The 21,965-nt window shown below is 40.2% G+C and overlaps 1 protein-coding gene across 5 annotated transcripts in view; it reads right to left on the bottom strand.

Moving 5' to 3' along the window:
• PDS5B (PDS5 cohesin associated factor B) overlaps positions 1-21,965 on the bottom strand; it is a 212,298-nt gene that overhangs the window by 147,520 nt on the left and 42,813 nt on the right. For 4 of the 5 annotated variants that reach the window (XM_084879314.1, XM_084879315.1, XM_084879312.1 and 1 more), the window contains exon 2: positions 527-653. The exons of the other annotated variant lie outside the window; for it this stretch is intronic. In XM_084879314.1, the coding sequence (XP_084735440.1) occupies positions 527-634 (108 nt within the window). In that variant the 5' untranslated portion in view covers positions 635-653. The remainder of the gene's footprint in view (positions 1-526; positions 654-21,965) is intronic. 5 annotated transcript variants of the gene reach the window in all.

Here is a 21,965-nt window from a genome sequence, read left to right as displayed (position 1 = left end):
AAAGTCCATGAGAAAGAAACATCGACCAGCTGCCTCCTGCACACCCCCTACCGGGGATGTGCCCGCAACCAATGTACATGCCCTTGACCCGAATCGAACCTGGGACCCTTCAGTCCGCAGACCAACACGTCTATCCACTGAGCCAAACCAGTTTCGGCTTTAACCTACTCTTAAATAACTTATGAAAAAGCAAAATATAGCCTGAGTGTTCAGTACAAAATTTTAAAACTTCCTTTTTCATAGGAGACAACTTTCTATTGGCAAAAATGAATATGAATATTATGGATTTTTTTTCTTTATATTAAACTATAGTAGACCATAGAAAATCTAAGCCTCACCTTTCTAATTGCTCTCCTATTAACAATAACTAAGAAACCATACAATTCTTTATTGATCCTTTCCCTCCCATTCCCTGCTTGGATTTGCTTTTTAACGTTACCCTAACAAGATACAGCACTAATCGAGCCCCACACCCTTAAAGGGATGTGGGGGAGGGGGGGCCCAAACAAAACCCAATTTTACTCACCTTTAACCGTCTCACCATCTCCTCTTTCGATATTTTATCTGAGATTTCCTTGACGCCAGGAGGATAAGTAATTTTTCCATCATTGGTCCTTGTCTTTGAATGAGCCATGATGGAAATATTTTTACCCCTAAAAAACAAGAAAGTGATTAATTGCAAATCAAAAAATTAAAAAACATTCATAATAAACATGAAAAGTAACATTCCTAATTCACAGTAATTCACTTACCTAATTAATGAAAAACATTTTATTGAACATTTCCCAATTTATTTTCATTTTTATTAGTGGCAAGCTAGTTTATTTACATTAACCTTCCAACTACAAAAACTAAAATTGACAAAAAATGTGCAAATTAAGTATATTTTTAAAGTGCCACAAATTTCTCTGTTAAAATCTAAGAGAATACAGAAACCCAGGGAAATAAATGGAGCACTGGAGCATTATACTATATCCATTTATGCCCACTGGACACTTGTCAACACTGAGAAATCATCTAGAGTTCAGTTTTGGTGTTCTTATAGGGCAAGGAGAGTGGGAAAATCTAAATCTGTTGAGGTAGAATGCCAAATAACAGACCTCCTGACATTAATGTGGAATACTACGCCATCCCCCAAAAGATAACACCTGCGGGGGAAAAGAATAAGCCAAGGGTCAAATGTGCCCTTGCCCCCATCACCACACACAGGGGACAGCAGAGAAGGCTGCCTTGGTATTAAGTAAAAAACTAATACAAGGGGGCAAGAGCTCAGTAGTGTTGACCATGGGTTCACATAATTAAGTAGTTCAAAGAACCTCAACAAATGAACTAACTCAGTGACCCCCTTACTGGTTATATCCCCAGCACCTAATATCAATAATTCCAAGGCCTGGCCAGCATTGCTCAGTAGCTCAGTAGCTAAGCACTGACCTATGAACCAAAAGGTTATGGTTCAATTAATGGTCAGGGCACATGCCCAGGTTGCTGGCTCAATCCCCAGTGTGGGGCGAGCAGGATGCAACTAATCAATGATTCTCTCTCATTACTGATATTTCTGTCTCTCCCTTTCCCTTCTTCTCTGAAACTAATGAAAGTGTATTCAAAATAATTCCAAGTCCTGCCTAGGAGAGCATGTTCATTCTATGCCTTAATGACATTTCTAGGACAGTGAACATTATCAAGTCAAAAATAACTAAGTGCCTAAGGAAACAAGAACCACTATGAGGAAGAACCAGCCGAAATATCAGGCGTCAAGACAGATCCACAAACACTTAAAATATTATAATTATCAGATTATTTTATAATTTTATAATTATAATTTTAAAGAAATTATAATTTCTTTATAATTTTAAAGAAATAAGACAACTGAATAAAAATTATAAAAAGTAAATTAACATATTTGTATGAAAAAACATAACTTCTAAAAATGGAAAAATAAAGAACTGACATTTAAAACTCAATTGATAAGTTTATTAGCAGATTAGAAAAAGCTATTAAAATTAGTGAACTGGAAGAGAAGAAGAAATTATCCAAAAATATAGAAAAGGGAAACATAAAAATAGAAAAAGGTTAGAAAGGTTAAACTTATGATTCATGGAAGTATAGAAGAAATTAGACCAAGGCCCCTATTTGAGAATATCATAAAACACCAATCCACAAATTAAAGAAGCAAAGTATTAGTAATAATAAAACAAAGAAAATCTTAAAGCAGACATATTACCTTGACATGAAAAGTATTTAATTTAAACTAAGAGGTTCCTTCTCAACTGCAATAATATAAGCCAAAAGACAGCAAAAATGTCATTTTCAATATGGGGAAAAATTTTGATTGCAGTGCTCAAGTTTACATTAACATATATAGCACAGAGAACATTGCTTAACACAGAGATTTTTAAATTTAAATATAGAAAGCTTACAAAAAAACAATTCTACCTAATAAAAGAGTAATATGCAAATTAACTATCACTCTGCTCCACCAGCCACACCCACCAGCCAATCAGAGCATGTATGCAAATTAACCACAACCAAGGTGGCTGCAGCCACAGAGGCTTGGGTTTCTCTGGCAACGGAAGCAAAGCTTTCCACCTGCCCGAGCAGGACTAAGCCTCCACTCCAGACTACAAAGTTTCAATTATAGAAGGTAAAAAAAATCCAAACAGAAACGGCTGCTGCCATGGAGCCAACAGTAGGCTTGGCTCCACTCCAGGCTACATAGTTTCAATTGTAGAAAGTAAATATATCCCAGATACCAGGGCCTCCGCTTGGGTCGCTGGGGGGCGTGGCTGGCCTGCAAACCACTACAGGCCCCTCTCTCAGGCCACCACATGCCCCAAGGGAACCCCCACCCTGATCTGAGACACCCTTTAGGACAAACCAGCTGGACCCCACTGTGCACCAGGCCTCTATCCTATCTAATAAAAGAGTAATATGCAGATTGACCATCACTCCAACACTCAAGATGGCTGCCCCCATGTGGTCAAAGACCCTGCCCCTATGTGGACACAAGATGGCCACCACAAGATGGCCAGCAGGGGAAGGCAGTTGGGAGACACCAGGTCTGCAAAGGGAGGGCAGTTGGAGGTGATCAACCCTGCAGGGGAGGGCAGTTAGGGGTGACCAGGCCAGCAAAGGAGATAAGTTGGTGGCAAACAGGCTGACAGGGGAGCAGTTAGACATCAATCAGGCTGGCATGAGAGTGGTTAGGGAGTGATTAGGCTGGCAGGCGAGCAGTTGGGAGCCAGCAGTCCTGGATTGTAAGAGGGATGTCCGACTGCCCTAAATGGGAAGTGAGACATCCCTCGAGGGGTCCCAGATTGGAGAGGGTGCATGCGAGGCTGAGGGACACCTCCCCCTTCCACTCTGTGCATAAATTTCGTGCACCAGGCCTCTAATAAAAATATAAGTACAAAACATTGAAAGTAAAAAAATAAAAATAAAAATACCACCATGCAATGACTAAGGAGAGTAACTTAAATAGAAGTCTTAAAATAAAAATTTAAAAGGTAAGCTCCAGGACCCATTCCTTGGTATTAACTCAACAGAAATACATACAATTGTTCACCACAAGACAGGCATAAAAATGTTCATAGCAATATCACTTACAATAGTCAAAACAGAAAGCACAAATGCCTATCAACAGCAGAATAATAGGTAAATTGGAATATAACGTAACAGTTATAGAGTAAATAAACTACTGCTTCAAATATAGATTAACAATACAAAGAAAGTTATATAAAAGAAGCCAGGCATAAAACATGGTACAGCGTTAAACAATGCTACATGAATTCAAAACAAGGGAACCTAATCTTAAGTCAGGACAGTAGAAACCTTTGGATAGATACATAACTAAAAGATGACTAAGAAGGGATTTCTTAAATATAGGTAACGTTGTTCCTTATCTGGATGCTTGTTACACTATTATTTTCACTTGTATAAAGTTATACTTATAATTTTTACATCTAAACTATATTATATTTCAACAACAAAAAAGAAAATCTCAAAACATTCCAAAATTTTAAAGTACTTCCTATAAAGCAAACAGGCACAGGATCACCACAGTCAAAAATCACAGGCAAATCTTACAAATTTTTTATATAACATTTGAAAATTGAGTAAATTGGAGAAAAACTTCACCTTACCAAAAATAATCAAGGAAAAAAATACTTTTAAGAAACTAAATAGTCAATAAATCTTTCAACACAATAAAATAACCAAATCTAGATGGCTTTACTAGTGAGTTCTACCAAATAATTGAGGAATACAATATTGCCTTTATCTATGGTTTCACTTTCCAATTTGTTGCCTGCAATTAATAGTGGTCAGAAAGTTTCATAAACTATATATGCGTACTGCACAGTTCTGAGCAGCATGATGAAATCTCACACAGTACCACTGTATCTTGCCCAGGATATAAATCGTTCCTTGCTCAATGTATACACTCTGTAAACACTACTCACAGTTAGTCACTTAGCCATCTGCATTAACAGATTGATTGTTGTAGTATCCCAGTGTTAGTGTTCATAATTATTTTACTTAGTAAGGGCCCCAAAGTGTAAGAGTTGTGATGCTGGCATTTCGGATATGCCAAAGAGCAGCATAAAATTACTTCCTTTAAGTAAAAAGGTAGGTATGTGTAGGAAAAATATAGCATATATTGTACAAGGGATGGCAAAAGGTTTGTTCATATGGAAAAAAAATTAATAATAAACAAGAATAAACTTTGTTGTGTACTAACAATTGTAAACCCACTTTTGCCCATCCCTGCATAGGGTTAAGTACTTTTCATAGTTTCAGCCATCCACTGGGGATCTCGCAACATATTATCTGAAAATAAAGGGAACCATCTGGAATTTTGTTACATGAAGGACTAGAAAACAAGGGAATCCTTTCTAATTTTATGCAACAAACTCCCTACACATTATACCAAGACCCAAAGTGAAAAATAAAAAGGGGGAAAATTTTTCACAGAATAATCTTGTTCATAAACATAGATGCAAAATTCCTAAACAAAATATTAGGAAACCAAATAAACACACAAACACAGACTGAGGGGTCAGATTATTATGATCTTGGAATGCATAATAATCTGGCCACTCAATGTATATCCTATACTATAAAAGGCTAATATGCAAAGTGTCCCCTCGACAAGGAGTTCAACCAGCAGGCAGGCTGGCCAACCACCCATGTCCCCTCCCCCTGGCCAGGCTGGTCAGACCCCACCCATGCACAAATTCATGGACCGGGCCTCTAATATACACATACACACACACACACACACACACACACACACTCTCTCTCTAGAGGTCTGGTAACGAAACTGGGGGAGGGGAAGTGGTCCTTCAGCCTGCTTGCACCCTCTCACAATCTGGGATGCTTGCCTGCCAGCCTACCTGATTGCCCCTAACCACTCTGCCTGCCTGATTGCCCCAACTGCTTGCCTACCTGCCTGATCACCCCTAACTGCTTTTGCCTGAACCCCACAGCTTTGTCTGGAAGGACGTCTGGAATGATGTCTGGAAGGTCACTTGGCTATCTGGTCTAATTACCATATTACACTTTTATTATTATAGATAGTTGCCTTGGTCCAAGCTGTAAGGACCTGCTTGTCATAGAGATAGAAAAGTTTTAATTTTTACTCTTCATTATGGCAATTAACTAACACAGATGGCCACCAAAGAGGTGACTTACCAAAGTGTGTATAGCAAATGGTGCTGTTAAGTTCTCTTCTGTGAAAATATGCATGTCGTGCATTGTATCTGCCTGAGTACATGAAAGAGTGAAGTTTCTGTCTTGGCAATCATCTGAGTGAATTATCTGAGACCCCAGCCCAGTCTGGTTTGCTGCTCACAGAATAATAGAGGTCTTTTGTTTTTGTTTTTTCCTTTGTTCCATGTAAAGACTGCCTAGAATTTGCAGGATTTCTTCCTTTTAATTTTTACTAAACACTCTTGACTTTACTTATGTCTCTCACCTTTGCTTTAACTCCTTCCCCCACCCACAGCAGTAACTTGCTCCAGGCTCACTTTGCTCTAGGAGTGTCTGGGAGATTGCATGTGTCTGCCACAAGAATTATGATTACCAGCATTCCTAGTGCTCCCTGTACTCTGGGCTTCAGCTTCTGGTCCCAGAGCTATTCCCAGAACTACGATTCCCAGAATACCTGGTGCTCCTAGCACTCTGCGTTTCCCCTTCTGGTCCAGGGACTGGCCCCAGAACTACAATTCCCAGAATTCTTGGTGCTCCCCAAAGTCTAGACTTCCACTTCCAATCCAGGGGCTGCCACCAGAACTACCATTTCCTGAATTCCTGGTGCTCCATGCACCCTTGGTTTCCACTTCTGGCCCAGGGGCTGTAGAAACCAAAAGGACTGGGAACTCCAGCCACCCCGACTGGGCTGACAGGACCAGATACTCCAGCAGAGAGGCTGAGCAGACTGGGCCCTGCCATCTTTGTGATGAAGTGGTTAATTTGCATATTACCCTTTTATTACATAGGATATATGTGTGTGTGTGTATACCTACACTAATAAAAGAGAAACATGCAAATTGACTGTACCTCTGCTATGCCCAAAAGCCACGCCCACCAGCCAATCAGGAGCAAGCAGAAGGTTTGAGTTTCCCTGGTAATGAAGCCAAGCTTCCCACCTGCTCTGGCCACCCCAGCCTCTGCTCAAGGCTACAAAGTTTCAATTATAGGAGATAAATAAATCCTAACAAAAATGGCCCCAGAGCTGGAGAGAGCAGGAGGCTTGGGTTTCTTCTGGCAATGGAAGAAACCAAGCTTCCTGGCCGGTCTTGGCTTCTGCTGAAGGCTATAAAGTTTCAATTATAGAAGATAAATAAATCCATGATACCAAGGCCTCCACTTGGGTCGCCAGGGGGCATGGCCAGCCTGCAAACCACCACAGGCCCCTCACTCAGGCCACCCCACACCCCAAGGTAACCCCCACCCTGATCCGGGACATCCTTCAGGGCAAACCAGCTGGACCCCATCTGTGCACCAGGGCCCTATCCTATCTAATAAAAGAGTAATATGCAGATTGACCATCACTCCAACACACAAGATGGCTGCCCCCATGTGGTCAAAGATCCTGCCCTTATGTGGACACAAGATGGCCACCACAAGGTGGCCAGTAGGGGAGGGCAGTTGGGAGGAAACAGGCCTTCAAGGGAGGGCAGTTGGGGGTGATCAAGCCTGCAGGGGAAGGCAATTAGGAGTGACTAGGCTGGCAGGGAAGGGAAGTTGGGAGCAACCAGGACTTGTAGGGAAGAGCAGCTGGGAGGGACTCAGGCCTGCAGGGGAGAGCAGTTGGGGGGAAACAGGCTGCAGGGGAGGGCAGTTAGGGGCAATCAGGCTGGTAGGGGAGTGGTTAGGGGGTGATCAGGCTGACAGGCAGAAGCAGTTAGGGGCAATCAGGCAGGCAGGTGAGCAGTTGGGAGCCAGCAGTCCTAGATTGTGAGAGGTATTCCAGATTGGAGAGGGTGCAGACTGGGCTGAGGAACACCTCCCCCTACCCCTTGCACAAAATTTGGGCCTCTACCTCCCCCTACCCCTTGCACAAAATTTGGGCCTCTAGTGTGTGTGTGTGAGTTCTATTAGATTAAGGTTGGAGATGAGAGAATGATGAGGACTTTTATACTGATGTCAATGTTTCAGATGCTTATTATGTTCACTAAGGGGTTAGTTAGGCATTGCATCAAAGTAATACACACACACACACACACACATATATAAAATGGGTTAATCCCAAAGTTTACAAGGCTAAATTTACCATATAAACAAATTAAAAAAGGAAAATCACATGATTATCTCAATGCATAAACAAAAAAATGTTTGATGAATTTCGACATCAATGCATGACTGAAATAAAAAGAAAACATTCTCAACAAACTAAGAATTAAATGAAATTTTATTTTATCTGAAAAAGACAGGGTGCTACAAGCCACATACAACATAAGATGCCTATTGATAATCCACTGAAAGCTTTTTACTTGTGATCTAGACCTCCACACAAGCATACCTTCTATCATCTATTTAACACTGTAATGGAGATGCTAGTCAACAAAGAAAAAGTAGAATGTAAAGGTAAAAATGAACAACACAGTCATTATTTGAGATAAAACTAGTGGCCCAGTGCACAGATTCATGTTCATTGAAAGGAAATTAATTATAAGAAATACTGTAATATCACCACTCATCCTTTCTCTATAATAGAAGTGTCAACAAAATTCATGAACTACAATGACAGATCGAGACACACATGTGTGACTGGCACCAGCAAAAGCTTTATATGTATCACACATGTGCAAGTCAACTTAGCCTTTTATATATAGAGAATAAACTTGCTTAATTAGACCTGCTTTTTGATTTAGCTAAACTTTTCCAGCCCTGTGAAGCACTGTCTGCAACACAGCAGTAAATATCAACACGAAGCAGATTATTATTTAGATCATGCAGGGAGAAGAAAGGATAAAATATTAACTGCAGCAGTGTTTGACAATATTCTGCACAGTGAGAAAACCTGAAGTCATTTTCAAGTTCCACCATTTCTTACTTCTCTTCAATTGGGTCAAGTTTCTAAACTTTCAAAATCTCCATTTTCTGGCTAATGAAAAGAAAATAGGATTCTACTGAGTCTCCCATCTACCTACTCCAGAACTTCTGTGAGAATCAAATGAGATGAGGCCTGGGAAAACACTTCACGGACATTTGGCTAAAGTGTAAAATGTTTGCACCTGGCTATAAAGCGAGTCGTGTTCCTGGGTTGAAGAAACTGCAAGGAGGCTAGCTGCTACGGGGAGGAAGCCGGGCATTGCTATGTGATGTCATTACCCAGCGCCCACAGCCACCATTTCGGGGCTGGGCCAGGCTGTGGGCCGCATTTTGCTCCATGGGGTCTTGGCAGCATTGCCTGCGATTTGGTGGGTTGCTTCTCTGGGGTGAGTGTGGGGTCTGTATCCCACTTGGGGGAAGCCGAGTGTTGCTTTGTTGGCACCAAGTCCACAGTGCTGTTTCTTTTTAAATAGCCTGTGTCATCCCTCTGGTGGTCAGTGTGCATCACAGTGACCGGTCGGATGGTCAGAGGAACACTGAGCATATAAGTATTTATATATAGATAGATGTACGTAGAAACACCAAAGGGATTTACGAGTAACATGTTAGAACTCATAAGACTGAATTTAACAAGTTTGTAGCATAGAAAAGTCAATATGCAAATATCAATTACCTACAGCTACTTATTGATGAAAAACTGAATTCCTCTCTGAATTCCTCTCAAGATCAAAAATAAAATACAAGGATATCTGCTCTCACCACTCTTATTCAAAATAATACAAGAGGCCCCCTAGCCAGTGCAATAAGATCAGAAAAAATAAATAGCATACAAATTCCAAAGGAAGAAATAAAACTACTTCCATATGACAAGATGGCCTACATAAAAGTTTTAAGGGAATCTATTAAAAGAAAAAAAAACCGCAAACAAGTTCAACAAGTTTGCAGGTTGTAAAGGTTAACACACAAAATCAATTGCATTTCCATATATAGCAAGGTACAAATGGAAACCTAAGTTAAAAGCACAACACTATTCTCAGTCACCTCCATATCCCCATTTAATGAAATACTTCAGTATAAATCTAACAAAACATACAAAGGATTGGTATGCTAAAAATTACAAAATACTAATAAAAGAAGCAACAGAATATCTAAATAAATGGAGCCATATACCATGTTGATGAATTAGAAGGCTTACCTTATGAAAAGATGTCAATTCTCCCCCAAAGTGATCTACAGGTTTAGGGATTCTACTGGTAATAACATCACAGCAAGGCTTTTCTTATTGACAAAGACAAGCTTATTCTAAAATTTATACAGAAAGATAAAGGAACTAGAATGAAATTATTTTTCAAAAGAATTGATGTGGGAGGAAATCTTTCTACACAACTTTTAAACTTTCTATACAGGCTCAATAAACAAGACAATATATTAGAGAGAAACAGACACATAGGCCAAGGGCATAGAATAAACAACCCTGAAAGAGATCCACAAGTATGTCGAACTGATTTTTTGCAAAAGTGCAGAAGCAAATAAATGGAGTAATAACAGTATTTTCTATATTTAGTGCTGCTGGAGCAACTGGATATATGTACACACAGACACACACAAAAACCTTAACCTAAATATCTCATACTTTATATAAAAATTAATTTAAAATAGCACTGGCCAGTGGCTTGGTTGGTTGGAGCGTAATCCAGTAAAGCAAAAGGTTGTGGGTTCAAATTTGGTAATAGCACACACCATGGTTGTGGTTTGATCTCCAGTCAGGGCACTATGAGAGACAACTGATAGATATTTCTCACATCAATGTCTCTCTCTCTCTTGCTATCACTCTGTTCCCTCCTTTCTCTCAATATATCCTTGAGTGAGGATAGTAAAAATTAAATAAAAATAGAGGGTATATTTAAATATAAAAAATAAAAATGAAAACCTGATAAATTGACTTAAAAATGTTAAAACTGATTGTTATGAAAAAAACAACAAAACCTGTTATAATAATCTAAAGATAAGCTACAGATTTGTCTTTTTGAGAAGGTTAAATAAATGGAACCAGATTTGGAGAAAATATCTGTAAATATATATTTGACAAAAGACTTTCACCTAGCATATATAAAGAACTCTCAAAATGACACTATAAGAAAAAATCCAATTACAAATTGGGCAAAACACATGAACAGACAACACTTAAGGATAGCTAGTAATCAGATAAAAAGATGTTCATGTGATTAACAAGTTAAAAAAATATTAATTTAAACCACAATGAGATATCATTATATACTATTAGCATGGCTAAAGTAAAAAATAGTGATAGCATTAAATGTAGACAAGAATGTAAAGAAACTGGATCCATCACACACAATGCTGGTAGAAATGTAATGTAGTACATATAGCCATAGGTGAAAATAGTGTTGCCGTTTCTCGCAAAATAAACATGCATTTCCAAACAAGCCAGAAATTGCACTCTTGGACATTTATCACAAAAAAATAAAAGCTTGTGTTGATAAAAATATGTACAAAAATGTTTATAGCAGCTTTATTCATATAACCCTCAAACTGGAAGCAATCCAAATGCCCTTAAATCCTATATAATGAGCTAATATGCAAATGGTTGTCACGCCATCATGCCATCATGCCCTCATGCCATAATGGCTCAGACACTCAACATTGGGGAGAGAGGAATGGGGACCAGCCAGGCTGTGGGAGCGGGACAAGCTGCATGTCCTGTGGTCCCGGTGCCAGCAGCTGCACCTGCACCTGCGCCTGCACCTGCGGCCCAGCCCTGGAGGACAAGTCACACGCCCCACAGTCCCAGGTGCCAGCCACTAGGGCTACAGTCCGGGAGAGGGAAAAGCCACCTGCACTGTGGTCCCTGCAGTCCTGGGCGCCAGTGGCTGCACCTGTGGCCTAGGAGAGGGACAAGCTGTCCGCACCGCAGTCCTGGGCACCAGTGGCTGTGCCTGTGCCTGCAGCCCAGTAGAGGGATAAGCCACCCACCCCGTGGTCCCAGGCACCTGAGCTGCAGCCTGAGCAAAGCCTGCCCAGGTCCTGGGTGCTTGTAGGCAGCCAGAGAGAGGGAAGCCGGAGTCTCAGGTGCCTGCGAACAGCTGAAGGAGGGAATCCTGGGTCCTGGGCGTGGGGCAAGGCAGAGGCGGTTAGAGGCAATCAGGCTAGCAGAGGATCAGTTAGGGGAGAGCAGGCAAGCAGGCAGGCAGGCAGGCAGGCGAGCCATTAGGAGCCAGCAGTCCCTGATTGTGAAAAGCAATAAGACATTCCTCGAGGGGTCTGGGATTGGAGAGGGTGCAGGTAGGGCCGAGGAACCCCCTCCCCGTCCCGATGCATGAATTTTGTGCAACAGGCCTCTAGAATGTAAATAATTAAAGAAATGCATATCCATACAAAAAATATTACTTAGCAGTAACTGACTTACTGATATAAGTAAAACTTACAGACATACCTACTGGAAGAGCCAACCTCAAAAGGTTAAATATTATATGGATCCATTTATTTAACATTCTTAAAAAAACAAAACTATAGACATGGAGAACAGATCAGTGGTTGCCCGAGGGCTTGGGTGAAAGTAAGAAGGAGCATAAGAGAGCTCCTTTATAATTCTGCATCTTGATTTTGGTGGTGATGGTGACATGAACATACACACCACTCACACACAGAGGAATTTTCATACCAAAACAAGAAAACTGAATCAGGTCTATAACTTAATTGACAATATCATTCCAGTGTCAATTTTCTGACTTAATATTGTACTACAGTTACAGAAGATGTCATCATTGATAGAAGATAGTGAAGAATTCACAGGACTCTATGTAATATAAAAGTTATAAATCTCCCTCTCTGAAATCAATGTGTGTGTGTGTGTGTGTGTGTGTGTGTGTGTGGTGTGTGTGTGTATACATTTATAAAAGAAAAAGAAAAGGACAATTAAGTCTATAATCACTTCCCAAAAGACTTTAAAAAGCAAATCAATTATATTCATACTAGAGGCCTGCTGCATGAAATTTGTGCACTTAGAGAGGGGGAGGAGTTCCTCAGCCCGGCCTGTGCCCTCTCCTAGTGGGAGAGCTGTTAGGGGATGTCCGACTGATGGCTTAGGCCTGCACCCTGGCTTCCTTAGCACTGCCACAGATGCAGGAGAGGCTCCTGCCACCATCGCTGTGCTCCCTATCTGTAAACCTGGCTTCTGGCTGAGTGGGCATTCCCCCTGTGAAAGCACACTTACCACCAGAGGGCAGCTCCTGCATTGAACAGGACTGGGCCAACACTGGCTCTCTGACATCCCCAGGGATCCCAGAGTGTGAGAGGACGCAGGCCAGGCCGAGGGACCCCACTGGTGCACGATCAGAGGCAGGGAGAGACACAGGAAGTTGGCCACCTGGGGAGCGATTGCAAGAGGGCTCCAAGGCATGGCCTGCCCATCTCACTCAGTCCCGATCAGCCAGACCCCAGCAGCAAGCTAACCTGGTTGGAACATATGCCCCCTAGTGGTCAGTGCAAGTCATAACAAGTGGTTGAGCCTTAGCATATCATTAGCATAGTAATACACTTTAACTGGTTGAACAAATGACCAGACAACTGAACACTTAACATATTAGTCTTTTATTATATAAGATGAATAGTAAGCAAAAGTTTTAAAATAGTTTACATTGAAAAGCATAAATTACGCAGAAATTAATCTAACAAAAGATGTACTTTTACAGAGAAAATTATAGTTTTAGTAGAGGCCTGGTGCACAGGAGGAGGGTCCCTTAGCCCAGCCTGCACCTTCTCCAATCTGGGGCCCCTCGAGGGATGTCCAACTGCCCGTTTAGGCCCAATCCATGCCTAAATGGGCAGTCGGACATCCCTCTCACAATCTAGGACTGCTGGCTTCCAACTGCTCACCTGCCTGCCTTCCTGATTGCCCCTAACTGCTTCTGCCTGCCAGCCTGATCACTCCCTAACCACTTCCCTGCCAGCCTGACTGATGCCTAACTGCTCCCCTGCCAGCCTGATTGCCCCTAACTGCTCTCCCCTGCAGGCCTGAGTCCCTCCCAACTGCCCTTCCCTACAAGTCCTGATCGGCCACCGACTTCCCTCCTCTGCCGACCTAGTCACCCCTAACTGCCCTCCCTTGCAGGCTTGATCGCCCCCAACTGTCCTCCCTTACAGGCCTGGTCCCTCCCCACTGCCCTCCCCTGCTGGCCTGAACATTCACAACAGCTATCCCTGCAGGCCTGGTCCCGCCCCCCCAACTGCCCTCTCCTGCTGGCCACCTTGTGGTGGCCATCTTGTGTCAACATTGGGGTAGGATCTTTGACCACATGGGGGCAGCCATCTTGTGTGTTGGAGTGATGGTCAATCTGCATATTACTCTTTAATTAGATAGGATAGGGGCCTGGTGCACAGGTGGGGTCCAGCGGGTTTGCCCTGAAGGATGTCCCAGATCAGGGTGGGGGTTCCCTTGGAGTGTGGGGCTGCCTGAGTGAGGGGCCTGTGGTGGTTTGCAGGCTGGCCAGGCCCCCTGGCAACCCAAACAGAGGCCCTGGTATCTGGGATTGATGTATCTTCTACAATTGAAACTTTGCAGCCTGGAGCAGAGCCAAGCCTTCTGCTTGCTCTGTGGCGGCAGCCATTTCTGTTGGGATTTATGTATCTTTTATAATTGAAACTTTGTAGCCATAAGTAGAGGTCTGGGCCTGCCAGGGTGTGCTGAAAGCTTGGCTTCCTCTATCACCAGGGGCATACCTATCCTGCTGCCACCACTTCTGTTTGGGTTTATGTATCTTCTAACAATGAAACTTTATAGCTTTGACTGGAGGCCTAGGTCGGCAAGGCAGGCAGAAGGTTTGGCTTCCTCCATTGTCTGGGAAACCCAAACCTCCCTCCTGCCCTCTGTGGCCATAGCCATCTTGGTTGGGTTTATTTGCATATTTGCTCCTGATTAGCTTGTGGGCATGGCTTGTGGGTATAGCAGAGTGATTATTAATTTGCATACTGCTCTTTTATTATATGGGATTATATAGGATTGACAGAATTAAGAAAGAAAATATAAATAAATGAAGACATATCATGTAGAAATCTCAAGTACTGTAAAGTCAGCAAATCTTGCCACACTAAGCAATCTATAAAATCCTAATAAAGCTCAGGTTTACATTTTTTTAAAATTAAAGGTGTATTCAAAAGGCCAAGAACAGCAAGATATTTAAAAAAAAAAAAAAAAAAAAAAAAAAAAAAAAGTGAATGAATGTGTTCTACCAGATAGTAAAACCCACTACAAACCTAAAGTAATTTAGATTGTGAGGGTTTGGCACAGAAAAAAAAACAAAAAAAAAAAAAAACAGAATGTAAAATTATTTTTTTTAATATATTTTATTGATTTTTAACAGAGAGGAAGGGAGAGGGATAGAGAACTAGAAACGTCAAGGAGAGAAAAACATCGACCAGCTGCCTCTTGCACACCCCCTACTGGGGATGTGCCCACAACCAATGTATATGCCCTTGATCGGAATCAAACCCGGGACCTTTCAGTCCGCAGACCGACGCTCTACCACTGAGCTAAACCGGTTTCGGCGAATGCAAAATTATTAAACACTAGAGGCCCGGTGCACAAATTCGTGCATGGGAGGAGGGGTCCCTTGGCATGGCCTGTGGCAATTGGGCTGAAACCGGCATTCCAATGCCGCCTGATGCTCCTGTCTGCCATTCCCATGCATCCCAGCCCTGCTGTGCCTGCCGTGGGCTTGCACCCAGTCAGTTCTGATCAGAGAGGCTCATGATGCCACAGCAGTGCTCACCAGCAGGAACCCTGCGTCTGGAGCCCGTCCCAAGGGGGGTGGAGGGACTGGGATGCAGCTGTCAGGAGCTACCTTGCAGCTACTTTAATATCATTTCTTCCTTGTGGAGCATCGAGGGAGGGGAAGTGGCCACAGTGTCGAGAACGACTTCCTGGAGGCCGGTGGTGCTGTTGGGATTGTACTGACAGCACCAGTCCATCAGTGCCTGGCCTGTTCTCTGGAGACTGAACGAAGGAGTCAATGACTGCTGCAATGCTGTTGGGCCGCTGGGATGGGTCAGTCAGCTGAACGGCACTCCCGCTGTGAGAGTGCACTGTGAGAGTGCACCAGGGGGCAGCTACTGCATTGAGTATTTGACTGGTCATTTGGTCACTTAGGCTTTTAAAGTTTAGATCCTAAAAACAAATCCACAAAATGTGGAAGTTACCGTATTTTTCGGACCATAAGACGCACTTTTTTTCCCCCAGAAGTGGGGGGGGAAAGTCCCTGCGTCTTATGGTCCAAATATAGCCTACACATATACTGTAAAAAAAAAGTTTTTTTACTTGCCCGGCTCTGTGTGGTCTCTGTGTGCTTGCCCGGCTCTAAAATGGTTCTAAAAGCTGCTGTTTACTTTACAGCACATGTGTCAAACACAAGGCCCGCGGGCCAAATCCAGCCCGCCAGGCCTTGCAATGTGGCCCGCACCGCGCTGTCATCACTGCACTCCGCTGTCAGTTTATGACATTGTCAGTTTATGACTGTTCAGTAAACCATTTGGCCCGCGATTTAGGCTGGATTTTAGATTTTGGCCCCTTCTCTGATTGAGTTTGACACCCCTACTTTACAGGGTTGATTACATGTGTTTATGACTGTGATGTTGGGTTTTAATGCACATAAAATATTTTAGGACACTATTTGTTTCAGAATCTTTTTTTCTTCATTTCCCTTCTCTAAAAACTGGTGCGTCTTATGGTCCGGTGCATCTTATGGTCCGAAAAATACGGTAATATATAAAGACAGTGACAGGACATATCAGTAAGAACAGACCAGGGAGAACAAAATAAAAGTTATAAATATCATTATATATGCCTCTTTCCCAGGAAGATCCTGCATATTCCTTCCTTTTATTGAACACCCTATTTATTGAGGTTCATTTAAAATCAATGATTTTTATCACTGATGTTTCTCTCTCTCCCTCTCTAAAATCAGTGTGTGTGTGTGTGTGTGCGCACGTGCGTACATTTATAAAAGAAAAAGAAATGGTCAGAGGAAAAAGAGCTTGCAAAGGAATCTGAAAATAACTGAAGAGGTAAGTAGAGGACCCTGGAAAAAGTTGTGTCAGAAAGTAAGGCATAACCAAGTTTCAAGACAGGGAATGGCCAACAGTACAGGATGCTACAGAGATCTGAAGATGAAAAACTAAAAAAAATTCATTAAGGGATTAGCTGTAATTGGCATGAGGGTTGATGAAAATGTTCTAAAATTTGATTATGGTGATGGTTGCACATTTCAGGAAATCCACTAAAAATCATTGAATTGTACCCTTGAAATGAGTGACTTTTATTAATTTTATGATATGTAAATTAAACATCAATAAAATTGCTTAAACTTTTTTCATTTAAAAAAACTCATAAATTCTGAGACACTTCTATATCTACATCAGCAAAAATGACACTAGACATATCTCATATCATAAACAAAATGAATTGCAGGTACATTAATGACCTAAATATAGAAGCAAAATGTAAAAGCTTTTTGAGTATGATAACGGAGAACAATTTCATGATCTCAGTTTAGAAAAAGCATGAATTGTCTAGGAAGAACCAACCTCATAGCTGTGTTTCTTTAACCAAAGAAGATAGGAGCAACAGCCGAAACAAACTATCCCAGGAGAAGGAATATCAATATGACAGGATTCCCAGTTTTCCACAGAACCTGGAGTGGAATGAAAGAAAGTCTCTCTGCCTTGCCTCAACAAAAGCAAAAGCTGCTCATCACCCATAACAACAGATACACAACTGTGACCAAAGACTACAGTTAATTAATGTAGACAATGTGCCTTTGTAGAAGCTACCTATATACTCAAAGTTTATCAAATGTCTATTATACTTTCAAAACTCTTCTTTAACAGTAACTTTAGGACAAAATGAGTAAGATGAATCTCAAAATGTAAAGGAAACAGATATCCCCTTAAATAATTAAATCATAATAAATTCTAAAATTATCGTTACCGAATTAGCCATACACTTAGAAAAATAAGACTGAAAGCAAGCCCACTTCTATAAATCAATGGGGTGAAAGGATAGAAAGGACACAGAAAACAATGTGAATAAATCTTAAGAGAAGAAAGTTGATAATGTTTCTGGTATGAAATATGCCCAAAGGAAAAGGTGGAAGGAAGTACAAAGGAGCTAAAAAGGAAAAGATAGGAGCCAATAAAGGAACAGATCATTCAGTTTGCACTTCAGTTTTAAAAGCAATGATACTATAAACAGCGTTTTGAAACACCTCTGTAAATATATAGAGGCTGTTACCTCACACACAGTAAGACATACTTACTGGCCCTTGTCTACTAAGCAAATTCTATGTACCTTAGTACTTTAAAGTTTCAAGTCTATGTTTTAACTTCCCCTAATTTCTCCAGACAGAGTTAGGCAAACTTTGAAAATATAATTAGCCTTCATCATGTCATACTTAATAAGCTTTTTATTTCTATATCTCTTTCTGCTACTGCACTATAAGCTCCTTAAGGACAGTATATCATTTTATACTAGCATCTATTACAAGCCCTAGCACAAAGTAGGTGCACAAGAAATACTGAATGCATGAATGACCAAAACTATACTAAGAAATGGTGGCTACAGACTACACAGAGGAGATGTCAAATATGTACAGTAAAACCAGTTAGGAAATTGCTACCAAATTCCAGGTAAGAAATAATGAGTAACTGACTGCAAGCAATGACTGAAAAACAAGAAAAGTTATTCAACTATTTATGATTATAAAAGAGAAGTAAATGATGACAAGATTCAAAGCTCTTGTTCCTAGAAAGTCAATTATTTAAATACTTATTGAGATTTTACTTGGTTCAATATACTATGCTAGGCATTAGACATACAACAATAAGCAAAACAAAACTTCTGCCCTCATTATAATAGAAATAGGGAAAAGTTAGAGAGAGACATTAAATCTTGGAAAAGAAACATGTTTGATCTCGAAGGTAACTGGAGATGCAGTTCTAAAAAAAAAGTCAAGTTTGTGGTTTAACAAAATCAAGAAAGAAAATGTGTAGAGTGAACCTTGAGAAAATATCTATATTGATATGGGAGTGGGGGAAATCAGAAAGGAAAACAGAAGAGTCAAGAAAGGTAGCAAAATTAAAATGAAGTGTTTAAAAAAAAAAAAGTCTGAAGATGGAGAGATAGTACACAGTGCTAATTACTTCAGAAATACATGTTACTAAAACATACAATATGACCTCAGCAAATACTCGTTAGAGTTTGGGAAAGGTAATCTTTAAGAAAAAAGTGTATGGAAAAGACTAAACACAAAATTACAAGGTAAGAGGAAATAAATGGAAAGGAGGAGAGAAGAAACAGAACAATGCCAGTAGGAAAGGAGGCACAGAAGAAATAAATTGGGCTTTCAACTGTTATCTTTTAAAAATCAGTGAAAGAAAGATACTGGAATAAAAACAATTTTTTAAAAATCTATATAAAACTGACCTGTGTCAGAATTCATATCATATACTGTATATACTATATAACAGCATGCCAATTAATTTCTTTCTCCATTTTAAAAATGTTATTTACCAACAATTTATAGTAAAACCAGAATAATCTAAGTTTCCCTGCTTTTTTTTTTTTTAAAGTTTCCCTGCTTTTAAGAGGTAATTTAAAACAAATAATTCCAGAAAGCAGTTAATTTTAAGGATTATTGTATGCAAATTGTTATAAAGATTTATAATTTTATGTCCACATGAACAGTAAATAAAACACAAGGAAACATTCTAATACTAAAGAGCTTATATAGCCCAATCGGGTGTAGCTCAGTGGTTAAGCGTTGACCCAGGAACCAAGAGGTCACTGGTTAAGATTCAAGGTCAGGGCAAATGCCCAAGTTATGAGCTCGATCCCCAGTGGGGGGCATGCAGCAGAGAGCCAATCAATGATTCTCTCTCATCAATGATGTTTCTCTCTCTCTCTCCCCCCCCCCACTTCCTCTCTGAAATCAATATATGTGTGTGTGTGTGTGTGTGTGTGTATATATATATATATATTTTTTTTTTAAGAGCTTATACAACCTTTGAGTAAGTTCAAATAAAATGATCACTAAAGGGTACATATTGATTTTTTTTAAATCATACTAATACCCCTGAAAAAGAAAAAAAAAAAAAAATACAAACTCATTAGATACTAAACAAGAAACAGCAATAAAACTACTTAAGATCCTTTCAATGAACAGAAAAGAACAAAGCACTGACTGGATTAAAGAACAAGGGCAATAGCAGTAACAATAATCATATTTTTGAATTGATCTGGGAAGAAATATAGACGGGATCTGTAATTTTAATGATGAGTTTTCTTAAAAATCTAGTATGTGTCAAGAAGTTCAGAGTCACAGAAACTAAATCAAAACACTAATAGAATCCCAATTTGACCATGTTTATTAAAAGCAGTTTTCCCTCCTGGAACTGTACTCCGGGTTTGAGGTTTAATTAAAAGGAAAACAAGGTTTTAGGAAGTCTGGTTAACTGCAAAAGGCAGTCTTCCCACAACCAGTACCTCTTATAACCAGCAGATGGTGCCCTCCATAAGGAGAACCCTTCCACTGCACAGTCATTACACAGAATAGGAAGTTAGGTAGGTATTCTTGGCCAGGAACAGCTAAAAAGCTAATAGGAGTATTTCCTAAGGAAAAAAGAAAAAGACAAAATAAATTATGCTATTCTCTTAAGGCCATTTTACATATTTCCCAACTATTCAAACAAAAAGCGACTCTTTTTCTACATACAATGTCACCACTAACCCACCATTCAGCTTGAATTAATCTTTATTAATTAAAATTAAGTGTATATAAGTTACCCCAGTTATTGTTATGTGTTCTGATAAAACAAAGTAATTTAAATGATTAAGGAAATCTTTTTAGAAAGGTTACCCATTCTGTTCAGATTGTTGATAATATTTACTTATAAAAGGTTAAACATAGTTTTACTCTCTTATTTACATTCTTTTGAAGGACAATCAATGTTTTAGAAGGGAGTAGAGTTAAAATATTAAAAAGAAAAAGAACCCTAGGCCCTGGAACATCTCAACTAACACCACTTTCTAACTAAGAAAACAGAAAATGTTTTGTTGAATCCCTTTATGGTAATACTTTTCATATTAATTATAATAATATCTCTTATTTATTGAATTATTTCCCTAGTAAATAGCTCAATGTCCCATTCAGTAGTGGGGGGAAATGATGTACTTCATTATTCATATAAGACCTCAAGCACACATTCTTGCACAACCCACCATTCTCAGAATGCCTCTACTACATTGAGAAAACAGAAGCTGTTAAACAGGAACTTTCCCAGAATACCATCATGAATCTACTACTGCCCACCTGCTATGTTTGAAACCATTCCTGCTTCTTTCCTATTAAGAGAAAGGAAGAGCAGGAGAAGACAGTGAGGACAATGCTGGTCCAGATCTGTGGGAGAACTAAAAAGCTAATGGGAGTATTTTCTCAGAGAAAAAGAAGACAAAAGAGTTATTCTCTCACCCCATCAAAACCTAATCCCATCACAGGTACATAAAATCCCATCTTCACGTTCATTTCGTCTCCTGTTTCCCCAGTTTCTACTACCGTATTTCCCCGAAAATAAGACATCCTCCGAAAATAAGACCTACTTACAGGTTTCCTTCTGAGTGAAATATAAGGCATCCCCCGAAAATAAGGCCCCCTCCTTCCCCCCAGGCTAAACATGAGAGATTTGGTCCACTGATTCTGAAAGAAATGGAGTCAGAAGAAATTCAGCAGGAAATTCAGGATTGTTATGATGATGTTCCAGAAGATGATGACATGATTGTCATTGAATAAATGAGTAAATTCTTGATACTGTAGGATTCACAGTTTGTCTGGTTTGTGTTGACAACTACCGTACTACCGTACCGTATACAGGTAATAAATTTCCTTTATTTTCATTTAACAATAAATGTGTACCGTATTCTTCTTCATGGAAACAAGACATACCCTGAAAATAAGACCTAGAGCATCTTTGGGAGCAAAAATTAATCTAAGACACTGTCTTATTTTCGGGGAAACAGGGTAAATCCTTTCTCTCAATATTCAATAATACTCTCTTCTTGAGTAGAAGAAAGGCATTCAAGCAGTAAGGGAAAGAAAATACAATACACCTGCTTAGACTACAAACATCCCTCAGCTACTGTCTTCTCTCTCAAATTACCTTTACAGCCAAGCTTCTCAAAACATAATCTACTTTCTACCTTCACATCTATAGTTCTCACTTTTCATACTGATCTAACATTGTTTCTAACATCCCCAGCCCATCACTGGTAATAATGCTTTTTCCATAATCATCATAGTAGACTTCAAAAATGATAACAGATTTTCCCTTCCCTGTATTTACACCCT

This window comes from Pipistrellus hanaki, assembly GCF_964339955.1.
Source record: "Pipistrellus hanaki genome assembly, chromosome: 3".
Taxonomy (NCBI): Eukaryota; Metazoa; Chordata; class Mammalia; order Chiroptera; family Vespertilionidae; genus Pipistrellus; species Pipistrellus hanaki.
This window is presented reverse-complemented; position numbering and strand designations above follow the sequence as displayed.